Raw genomic sequence first — 12,740 nt, forward strand, 5'->3', positions numbered from 1 at the left:
AGAGAAGCCTGGCACCTTTTGTACACGTTATTAAACACTCGATGAATTTCGGCTACCAAAATTGTTGAAATCACAATCATTGAAGTGCTAAACGAGGCAACGATTTTCTCGGACCTCTTTTTAAGGCCGTTCCTATCTCATCTAATTTTTTCTTAGTTAGAATGCTTGGTTTTCTAGTTTTCTTTATGTTTAACACGAACCCAGTCTTAAAAAAAATTTCTAGTAATCTGCATATTGTCGATTTATTGGGAACAACATGTACGTCGGGAAATTTCTGTATAAAAGGAAGCTGACATTCCACATACGACTCTGTTCTTGAATAGTTTAACACAATAAACACTCGTTGCTCCCTGATATACAACATAGTGAACAAAACTACACACAATAAGAATGAACAAACGTGTACTTAATCACACAACAAACAGAACTGAACGAGGCTGAGTAATACGCATTGTTTACAGCTAAGGTGTCTGCAAGACTAATTTTGTTACCAGAAATGGGGGGAGGGGGGAGAGGCCGCCAGCTGCTCAATTGGTGAGTGCTGCCTTCCTGCCAAGCTAATGTTTTCCGAGCAATGCTGAGACCTTAAGTTGCGTCGTATGTGAGAAACCCGTTAGTACAGACTAAGACAGTCAGTTATATATTCAGAATAATCAGCAATGTAGCTTTAAGGTGTGAAATGAATAAAAAATTATACAAAGATATATAATGCATAGATGGTAATTAATACATAGTAAGTAGATTCATTTCATTTCCAAACAAAGTTTATCAGTTGAGTAGAAGGTATAAATATGATGAAATTTTGTTAATTTTATTCTCGTGGTCTTTCAAAGCTTTAAAGGTAATTTAGGCAGTGCATTGAAGACAATAATACAGAATAGTGAACTCTTCCTTTCTCACAGAGGGTAGATGGAGATCTAATGTGTGCTTGTAGCAAAATTATGAATGTTCTGATTAGTACTAAAAGTAGCTTGTTTTTCATTTTTTAACGATATATTTTTATCGCGAATTTTTTCAAAAGTAAATACGAAATTCTGTGGTTTCTAGCAATGTTTAAGGAAATAAAAGAACTTTCGAAAAAAAAACTCGAACCTCGGATCTTGTCCGCCACAAATATTTACTGCAGTTGGGACCTCAGTGCTAAGAGATGATTTTGTGGAATGGCAAGTCTCTACTCTCACACTGAGCTACCAGAACAAGAGGCACATATCCAGTTGTGATGGGAGAGAGAGATCTTTATTTCACTGCTGAAAATAAAAGACGAGTCTGTTAGTTATGTGGCTAGAAATGCTATTGCTTGTGCCCTGTTGATGGATGTAGTATATTTCTAACACGTTTGTTGAAATCTTCTCATCCAGTGAAGTTGACGGGTTGTTTTCAGCTACTTTCTCAGGATCGCCTTTGTAAATGTCGGTCATCTCTGACAATACTGTAATAAGTCTCATGCTGTCAGCACACATCCTGAACATTGTCACTTAACAGGTGTGAGAAACCCAGGGAAACGAAGACCTATTTAGGGTTTTTCTTTCTTCTATTAACTCTGAAGATGCAAAATGTTTTTGTGAAGTAGATTTCGGGCAAGGTGACGTACAACATGAAATTGAATTGACATTTCTCTGCAAGTAGTTCATCTCTTTTTGACGTTAAACTTTATATTCGACCTACAAGGAGAGAAAAATTGTAACATTTTGGCATGAAATGTTTACTCTGTAGTCACTCGAGGTAGCATGGAAACAGAAGTGTAAAATGAACTTCGTGTCTCATTTTCCACGCATTCCATCTCACTCTATTAAATTTAATGTGTCTCGAGGTTTTCCACACAATAGTCCTGGAAATATCGGATATATGAGTTACGTATGCACGTTTACAGATCAAGTATTAGACCCTAGTGGATATGTTACAGTCTCCTGCCAACACTTCATAGGACGTCCCAAATTCCTGTGATGTCGTGGAGCATAGGACAAGATCTGTTTAGGTATTCGGAGCATTTGTTCTACGTGTGTTTTCCAATTTGCATGATATTGTTGAATGTACTTGACAATTGGGGTTCTTCATGATGTTCGAGAACGGAACAACCTGCGATTCTCCTCATGAACCTCATCTCCACTGCTGTCAGATGTTTCTCATCTGTCTTCCTGATGATCCATATCCACTATCGTATTTTAGAACAGGTCTAACAAGAGTATGATAGATTTGGAGTCTGGTGTGATTCTGTATTAGTGATTATTTAAAAACTTATTTATTACCCTAGTGACTTTAATATATTTTGATATTTTGTTTAGCATATCTTGATCTGTACTAAATGACATCTTGTAATCCAAAAAATTAAGAGTTGACTCGTTCAATTAAAGTGGCACTAATACAAATTTTGCTTTAAATAGGATATTTCCCTTTGAAGGCCAAAACTTTAGTTTTATCTGTAGAAATGCTAAGTCCAAAATTTGAGGTAATTTGTTGTAGATTATAGGCTGCACGCTGTTGTTGGTGCCCATGAGGAAATATCTAGTTCAGCATATACAAGAAATATTACAATACACTCCACTGTTAAAGAAACAAAACTTTATTACTTTAATTCGAGAATGGACGTTTCATGCAGTCATTGAGATTTCCTTAAAACCCCTGTCGATTTTTTTTTATAGCAATGTGTATTAATGCTATGGACATTACTGCTCGAGAAATAATGTTTAATATTTCTTAAGATCTTTGATTTGGCTTGTGTTGTATATGATAGAATCGTTAGAGAAACATATCTGTGCACTTATTAATTGAAGAGATTTGCTGGAAGAAGGGCACATACAGTACATAGGTCATTTTGTTGTTGGTGCATATATGCAATTCTTCCGACAAATCAGTAAATTGTATTTAATATACTTTTTTTGTTGTAGAATGATTTGGTCATGCCAATCATAACTCCAAGATTTGCTCTGAGTTGTGATATGGAACTCATGAAGAAACTGGGAGATCTTGCGTCACAATATGATGTGCATGTTCAGGTAGGTTTCAGTTTATTTAGTGCTCAGAAGCCACTTAATTGTAACTTTATTCTTCATATTGTAGTTGTAATCCCCTGGTAGAGGGACAGAGAAGGCCTGACAGCCTTATCTCTACCAGATTATATAAATAAATAAATAAATACTAAAATACTAAATACTTTCTGCTCAGGTATACTAAATGTAAATAACAAACATATTTATGATTTAATTTGGTAGCAACATTTCACGTAAACCTATTGAAGGTATGTATTATGACATCGGATTACCTGATATTTGGAGATTTAATAATAATAATAATAATAATAATAATAATAATAATAATAATAATAATACTACAGGCAGTGTTAGTTGGGAGGCCGGAGGGAAAAAGACCTTTAGGGAGGCCAAGACGTAGATGGAAAGATAATATTAAAATGGATTTGAGGGAGGTGGGATATGATGATAGAGACTGGATTAATCTTGCTTAGGATAGGGACCAATGGCGGGCTTATGTGAGGGCGGCAATGAACCTCCGGGTTCCTTAAAAGCCAATAAGTAAATACTACAGGCACGCTAGGGGAAGTAGGAAGGGTACACAAAGAGTGGGGAGCTTAAAAACAGGCTTGATAGAAAGAAAGAAAAAATACCGCTACAAGTCTTGAGAACAACCTCTGTATTAAATCAATTATTAATCAGTTGCTTTTATGAAATCAATTTTTTAATTGTAATAATGTCATGCTGTGACGTATTTGGCTATTTTAGCGAAATTTTCCCGTCCCTGTAATAATAATAGTAATAATAATAATAAAAGAACAACAACAACAAAGTCATGTACATGTATTGAATTCTGATGTTCTAGACTCATATCTCAGAGAATCGTGGAGAGGTTGCAGCTGTGGCACAGTTGTACCCAGACTGTAAGAACTATGCTGATGTGTATGATAAAGCCAAACTTCTTACAAAGAAGGTAAGTTGTTCACACCATATAAATAACGAGGGTGGGACATTCAAATCCTCAAATCTTGCAAAAGATTCGAGATTCCAAAACTCGAATCTTGGCGCTTTTTTCGTCATTTGAATCTTTAAAATCCTAACCTAAAACACTGTTAAAACTTTGGAAAGATTAGAAGTGTTCACTAATAAAAAAAAAACAGTGATAGTTGCAATTTTGGTAGTATCCAGATCACCAGTATTACCTTGTAGTGGCCCTGAGTGCCACACTGTTTTCAATATGCCATCTGGCAGAATCTTTCAGAACTTATATGAAGGATTCGAGAAACTTAGGATTTGGATTCGAGGAAATTTAAGATTCATCCTACCACAACAAATAATTTTCATAAATTTTCCTTTTTCCTGTGAAACAAGCATGGTCATACAGTACTTAAGTGTGATTTTAATGGACTTTGCTGGAAAACTTTGTATGCTATAATCTATACAATGTTTTTGTGATTTGTATGTTTTCCTTCTGTTTTCTTTTAATTCTTGTGTAACTACAATTTTTACATTAGTAATAAAAAGTTTTGCAAGATACTGAATTGTGCCTGCAGATGTTAAATTTCCCAATTCATCTTTTCATACTCAATATGTGCCTTTGATATGTGTAACTTTCAAAATGTATCTTGAAGTTTTTATATATCTATAAATGAAATAATTTTTACTGATAGTTTTAATTTACATATTTACTCAGATTTTAATAACATATTAATGGATCTATTGTTGATAATTTTATATTGATATACATAGATATGAAGTGTTTTGTCATTATTTATTCAATTATCTCGATATCTTAATAATATCCAAATACTTTTGCAGACAGTACTGGCCCATGGAGTATATCTTCTTGATGATGAATTGGCTGTATTGGCTGCCCGAGGTTCTTCTGTTTCACATTGCCCCAATTCCAACACTTCCCTTAAGAGTGGTCTGTGTGATGTTCGCAGACTGATCAATGCTGGTGTCAAAGTTGGGTTGGGTACAGGTATGATGGAATTTGTGATTGAAGTAAGTCAAGAGAGGTGTCAATGTCCATGTGATGTGCTAAATGCTCTGTGTGTAAAATGGCGACTAAAGTAGAAGAATTATATATGTTCTGTACAGGGTGTAACAAAAAGGTATGTCAAAACTTTAGGGATATATTTCTCACATGTAGAGGTTGAAAATATGTTACATAAACATGAGTCCGGAAATTCTTTATTTACGTGTTAGAGCTCATTTTATACGACTAGTCCTCCCCCAGTTTACAAACAGCTTGTAATCTGACTATAGATAGATAGATTTATTCGTTCCAGAATATTCTTACATTTGCTTTATAGCATAGAATAAAGAACATGTCCAATTCTTACGGTTAACAATAAAATGCAATACATATAAAATGCAAATATGAAATATGTACAGAATTAATACCTTAATAACAATAATATTTTATACAATGTAATATGTTTACCATTTAATAGTATTATAATATTTACACAGTACTGTGAAATGTCAAGAATTCATCTACAGAATAGAAAGTGTGAGATATTAAGTAATTTTTTAGTTTTACCTTAAATAATGCAGGGTTTTGGCTATGATTCTTAATGTCTTCAGGAAGACTATTGAACATATTTATCGCCATGTAATGTACTCCCCTTTGGAAGCATGATAAATTTGATGATGGCGTATGAAAATCATTCCTTCTGTGGGTATTTATACTATGTATGGCTGAGTTAGTTGGAAAAATTTCTTTATTACATAATAGGAAGTTTATTGTAGAGTATATGTATTGAATAAGGATGTCAGTAGAATAACAGCAAGTGAGATGAGGTTCATGAGAGCTGGATATACTCGCTGGGATCATAAAAAAAATGAGGACATAATGCAAGAACTTCAAGTAGAACCCATTATACAGTTCATCAGCAAATATCAACTTCAGTGGAAGGGTCATCTCGAACGAATGAATCGCTGCAGAATTCAAAAAGCACTGTTTCATTACCATCCGCATGGCAAAAGATCTCTGGGTCGTCCGAAGAAGAGATGGACTGAAAATTCTAGTTTGAGACCGTAACAGGCCACTTGGCCTAATACTTGTTAGGAAGATGATGATGATGATGTATTGATTTGTTAAGGTTAGAATCTCTGATTTTTTTTTTAAATAATCTACATGATTCTCTAGCCTTTGCTCCAACTATTATTCTAATGGCTCTTTTTTGTAATAAGAATATATTTTTACTATCTGCAGAATTTCCCCAAAATATTATTCCGTAGGACATAATGGAATGAAAATATGCAAAATATATTGTCTTTAAGATATAGTAGTGTTTATGTCTAATAAATGGTAGTGGGATCGTGATGTAATTCTTAGGTTCACTGCCAGTGTTGATATGCACTGTACATACAAAGGTCGTGCAGTTCACTTCATCACTTGCTAAATGAAAGGTTCCGTGACAAATGGATAGGGAGAGGTGGACCAATTCCTTGGCCTCCACGCTATCCGGACCTAAACTCGCTAGATTTTTTACTTATGGGGGCATTTGAAAGCTTTTGTTTATGAAACTTCGATGCAAGATGTAGAGAGTCTTCGTGCCCGTATTGCGGAAAGGCTGCGAAACAATAAGACATTCTCCAGGGATATATCAGTGTCTCTGGGATGCAGTGCGACAGTGGGTTGATGCATGTATTCGTGCTAATGGAGAACATTTTGAACACTTCTTGCAATGCAGAGTTTCATGTGGTATGTTCCTGTGTGTTTCTCATGATATGTACGCAAAGTTGTAGAATATGAGCTCTAACACAGAAATAAAGTGTTTCTGGACCCATGTTTATATAATATACACTCAGGGACAAAAAAAACCGGACACTTCTATATTTGCTTGCATTTTGTTGCAAATTATTTCAGAACGAAACAAAACCCATTTAAACAAAATAATGTTTCATTTAGCACCTTATACGACAACATTTGAAAAAAAAATCTCTGATGAGAAAATTTACAAAAAATTACAAAGGGCGTATAACTATGGCATCGTTTGGTCTGTTTTTTTCATTTTATGGTGCCTTAAACATTAAAAACTCTTTTTAGTAACGGGTATTACCCCCTCTGGCTTGAATAACTGCATCCATACGTCTTGGCATGCTCTCAATTTCGTTAGCAATGTCTTCTTGAGGAATAAGTTCCCATTCTTCACCAAGTGCTCGCCTCAACTCTTGTAACGATTCTGGTCTCGGTGGTCTATTCTTAACACGCCGTCCCAGCATGTTCCACACGTGTTCAATTGAGTTCATGTCTGGACTCCTTGCTGGCCATGGAAGAACATGGATTCTTGAAGATAATCTCCGACTGCATGGGCAATATGCGACCGTGCATTATCATGCATTAAAACAAAATTATCACCTACAAATTGGCCAAATGGCACAACATGATCAGCCAAACATTCATTTATATACCTATCAGCTGTGAGTCTTCCATTTTCAACAAAAACCAACTCTGTACGAGCATCCGTACACACTCCTGCCCAAACCATCACTCCACCACCTCCATATGGCACATTTTCGGAAATGCAACACTGTGAAAATCGTTCTCCCCTCCTTCTCCAAACTCTTTCACGTCCATCAGGTGAGCACAGATTGAAACGGGACTCATCGGTGAACAGAACAGAGCTCCACTGTCCATTTCTCCAATCCCTGTGATAATTTGCAAAACGCAGTCGTTCAACTCTATGCATCCTGAGAAGTCTGGGACCAGTTGCAGGTCTACTTGATATCAGTCTACTTGCTTTCAACCTCCTTCTAACTGTTTTGGCCGAAATTGGGCGTCCATGCATGTTAACAAATTGCTGGGCTACACTAGTAGCTGGCAGGTTGCGCTCCCTAAGAACTCTCAACACCATATACCTGTCTTCATTTGGATTTGTAGCTCTTGGACGACCCGAACCTGGTCTTCTGGTATATTCTATGGTCTCTCTATACCGTTTTATGGCATCATGGGTTGTGCTTCTAGCCATATTCATAACATTTGCAATGTAACATACACTGCGTCCATCATCGTAAAGGGCTACAGCTCGAGCCACATCTTCAGGTCGCATCTTGTTTTAAGACAAATGTTACAACCCCACTTAAACTCAGAAAATGTAAAAATAAAGAAATAACGAATGATAACGATAATGAAGCACAAAATGGTTGAGAAAAAATTGTTATAGCTGAGACTCCGAAAGCAAAATTGGAATATTTGGTTGTAATGGCTTGTTTATAAAACAAAAAACAATCAACAATGTATACATGTCTCCATAACAACAGATGGCTACCATAATATTGTATGAGAAGATAATGTTTTGCAAAATACCAGCAAATATTAAAGTGTCCGGTTTTTTTTGTCCCTGAGTGTATTTTCATTCTCTACATGTGAGAAATATTTCCCTAACATTTTTACATACCTTTTTGTTACATCTTGTATAGGAATATATTTGACGTAGAGAGATGGGATAGATTAGCCTTGAGCACTTAGGCTGAATGAGTCCATTGTGTCTACATCCTTAATATCAGATACCTGATACAATTAATCAAATTTTGTTCCTTTTAGATGACATTATAGGTCAGAGCCATTGCAACATGCTATGAACCAGTTTTTTTTTTTTTTTTTAATATCTTACGATTTCGAGCATTAGAGACCAGTGCATTATCTTACAAGGCCAGAATTTTGTATCAAAACAGGAAACTTAAATGGGCAGTAATTTTGCCTAGAATCCTTTTCTCCAGAGACAGATTTCTTTTACGTGCTGTAAATCCATGGCACAAGACTCTAGTTTATTTCCCTTCTGAAGAGAACTATCCAAGCATTACAGTTTAGTTAGTGTATGCAATTAATATTCATGCAATGAATTATGTGAATATCGAAATCACTTCATTTTAGTGAATCTGCATTATAAAGGAATAACAATAGGTTTGTTTCAACAACAGTCAGGAACCGTCCGTAACTATTGTGAGCATGCGCCATAAAGAAAAAGTGTTCCAACACAATCCAAACCAGTCCTGAACTGGAAACATGTACTGCAGTCGGGCGTTCCAACAAGCTTTTGACACTGGTTTGGAACGGTCAGAAATAGTCCGCAGAATGAGGCATGTACGAAAGAGTACACGAGACGCACATGCGTATAAGCTCACCAACGTCTCCTGGATACTGAAGAAAGACATGATCGACTGTTCACATCAATGAGGCTAAGATGAAAAGTGACAGTGCATACAAATAATAAAACTAGAGATTTAATTTAAATTTTCGCGAAAAATAAAGGGAATGGAAATTATTTGGGTATTGAAATAGTTAATTACAATTTCAACATGCAGCTTTGATTAAAAGTATAATACATAACGCACGTAAATTAATAATTAAAAAAAAACTATTTTTAAATGAGAGTCCCCCAGTACACGACATTGAATTGGCGGAATTCTTGCCTTCCATACTTTTTGTCATCTTTTAATAGAAAATGATCGAAATTCTATTTTCTGCAATTAGAATTAGCTGTGAAATGATAATAATAAGCATCCCGTTCTTAGCAAAGATGATCACAGTTATAGCATCTCTGGATTTAGTACATAACGATCTGCGAAAGCATTCCAACAGTGTCCAGTCCAGTTTCAATCCCATAGCAGATGCTCAACTAGCGCATGCGCATAAGATGGTACAGGAACCGTACATGAACTGATCCATGAACCACTTGTTGGAACGAACCTTATAATTTGGTGGTAGTCGGAAAATAAAAATTTATTTTTGTTTTCATTATAATTAATTCCTTTTGTTCTGTTAGTCGATTAAGACTGTAGTATAAATGTGTGCATAGTATAAACAGCTACATAATACAACTTTATCATTTGTTCCAGATGTATCTGGTGGATACAGCCCTTCTATCTTGGACACTATTCGCAACACCCTAGATGTTTCAATTCACATTTCCTTCAAGGATGAAAATTATGTTCCACTTACGTATCATGAGGCTTTCTACCTTGCTACACTGGGAGGAGCTACAGGTATTGCTAAATTATTGGGGACCATATTAAAAAAAAATTGGTAATAGTGATATACCAATATTTTATTCAATTATTCGGCAAAATCTCGTATCCGTAACTAACCTGGTCCCTTTGGTGCCAGATAAGAGGGATTCTATGTGTATATTACTTTATTCAGTTACGAAATTACTTACCAATGGACATACTACTTAGTTTACCTTGCCTTATTTCAGTCTATAATCCAATATGGAATACTGTATTAGGATGGGATAGTACTGTACTTATCAATCAATCTTCTTGATGTATCCAGCTGTTTGCTGACAACATATAGTCCACTGTAGTCTATTCAGTTGTTTTTCATGAGAAATGAGGGATATTTTGATCGGTGTTCATTATAGATGCCTGTTGCTAGTAGCCAGAGTTGGGGTGTAGTCAATATATACTGCAGGGCTGTGTCTTCTGCAACTGGTACTGATGATTTTAATTTACTTCTTTTGTGGTTTATGGATGGACAGTATAAAAGAATGTGTTCCAGATCTTCATCATGACCATTACACCACAGACAAAGTAGGATTATCAGAAATGTGAAATCGGTGTAGGTACAATTGAGTGACAATGTGACCTGTTCTGGCTCTTGTTAAAAATGTTGTCTGGGCAAGTTTTTGTACATTTCCAGGTCATTTGGTTTCTTTTGAACAGACTGTAAAATTTTTCCTTTGTCAGAAGCGAGCCAATTGTTGATTCATAGGTTTGTAAAATGAGACTTTACTGAAGCAAAAGCACTGGATAGAGATATCACTTGAAGAGGTCTTGGTTGCAAATATGTTGCCTATTTTGCAATATTATCGACTTTCTCGTTTCCAGGTATACCTCAATGACTAGGTATCCATTGAAATGTTATTTCCTTTTGGAGTTCTTTCAGTTTACTTAGTTGTTTATGAATTGGAATAATTCTATGTGCATATAGGTTTGGTACATATTTAATTATTGGAGTTAATTAATATCACTCAATAAAAGAATTGTATTCCAATGGATACCATCCCATTGTGGAATCCTGGGAAACGAGAATGCAGATGCTTTAGCAAAGAAGGGCAGCACTGCTATTTACAGACCTGTTACTAAATCTACGTATTACTCTGTGAAGAGATTTATTAAATGTACATACTTAGACTTCAACAAACAAAATTTGATAACTCAATCCCAAGGGAAAAAAATGAAACTCTCTGCATCAAAATCCACAGTTAATTCCCGATTTACCACGAAAATCGTCTGTAGCTGCATTTAGATTGGCAACAGGCCATGATTGTTTGGCCAAACACCTGCATAGAATTGGAATATATCAGTCCCCTAACTGCCCATTGTGCAACTCAAACCAAGAAATGGATTCGGAACACCTCAAAATCTGTGCTTCAGTGGCTGGTCATGATAATATCTTTGAAAAATATTGGCGTGCAAGAGGTCAAATGACTTTATTGTCAAACGCCTGGCATTAGAAAACAACAACATATTTAATTATATTAAATATAGCCCCCTTGGAGTTAGTAAGTATGCAAATAGATTTTTCAGAAATTTGAGTAACACACTGAAGAGCAGCATCAATAGCTAGCAATTCAGTGTCAAGACTGGAGGAGGATGAACATGGTATGAAATAACTTTCTTGATATTTTGGAATATAATACCCTGCTCCTGATGTCCCATTATTAGGATTTAGAGATCCATCTGTACTCACCTTGTCATGGTGAGGGGGCTTAAACTTGTTGTTTAAGCTAACAAGTAACAAAGAGGTACCCACATAAGCTGCATTAACACCAATGCAGTCGCACTATATTTTTCACTGCTTATGACCCATGGAGTCCCTTAGTGTAAAATTCTCCGGAGGTAAAATACAGTAGTCCCTCAATCGGATCTCTGGGTAGGGATTGCACTGAGATATGCCAAGAATCGTACTAAAGTACTGTACTTATAAAACTAACAGTCAGATACATGTTAGGATTAGTATTGTGAGACTGCTACTTGCAACAGGTATCGATACAGATCTCATTGTGAATGGGGGAGCCTTAACTGGTGAGCTGTACCCATATCGCTGATTTTGTGCTTATAGAATTGTATGTCAGGACTTCTGCCCATCCTTACCAGCATAATAATTTAACAAGCTGTCAGTATCAGCTGTTACAATAATTTTAATTTTATTTTCCAGCTGTTGCATTGGATGACAAAATTGGCAACTTCAAAGTCAACAAAGATTTTGATGCATTGATTGTTAACATGATGAATCCAGGCCCCATCGACATCCTACAACCTTACAAGACTGAAGCATTGGTGCAGAAGTTCCTGTATAATGGTGATGACCGTAATATCAGCAAGGTGTTTGTTGCTGGACGTCAAGTGAAATAAAACTGTCTACTGACTTGCATTTTGAGTACTTAATATACAAAGTATGTTGCTCAATCACTGTGCTATTAAATTTACATTAATGTAACAAATTATTACTATAAAAACAAATTAAAGGTTTTATACAATTAAAATAAATCACTTATATTGACAAAAAATATGAAATAATAAATCAGTAAAAAATATATCACATTGTTTATTTGTTTCTTACAGAGAATTTATAAACTTATCACGAACATCATAATTAAATCCAAATAATTTACAGTTATTTAAGATATTAACTTAGGGATCCAGCTTAATTCCTTGCTTCTCGAGCTCAGCCCTGTAAACAAAACAGAAATCTTATTAAGACCACAGCAATTCATAAAAAGTAAATTATTCCCCCAGTAAAACGCATATAGTTTC

The 12,740-nt window shown here is 35.5% G+C and overlaps 1 protein-coding gene across 1 annotated transcript in view; it reads left to right on the forward strand.

The window, feature by feature from the left end:
- Positions 1–12,520, forward strand: part of LOC138694936 (guanine deaminase-like) — a 31,476-nt gene extending 18,956 nt beyond the window's left edge. The window contains exons 6-10 of the mRNA XM_069819142.1: positions 2,886–2,993; positions 3,832–3,939; positions 4,785–4,950; positions 9,819–9,965; positions 12,142–12,520. Of these exons, the coding sequence (XP_069675243.1) occupies positions 2,886–2,993; positions 3,832–3,939; positions 4,785–4,950; positions 9,819–9,965; positions 12,142–12,338 (726 nt within the window). The 3' untranslated portion in view covers positions 12,339–12,520. The remainder of the gene's footprint in view (positions 1–2,885; positions 2,994–3,831; positions 3,940–4,784; positions 4,951–9,818; positions 9,966–12,141) is intronic.
- The last annotated feature ends 220 nt before the right edge of the window (positions 12,521–12,740 follow it).

Source organism: Periplaneta americana, chromosome 2 (assembly GCF_040183065.1).
Source record: "Periplaneta americana isolate PAMFEO1 chromosome 2, P.americana_PAMFEO1_priV1, whole genome shotgun sequence".
In the NCBI taxonomy this organism is placed as follows: domain Eukaryota; kingdom Metazoa; phylum Arthropoda; class Insecta; order Blattodea; family Blattidae; genus Periplaneta; species Periplaneta americana.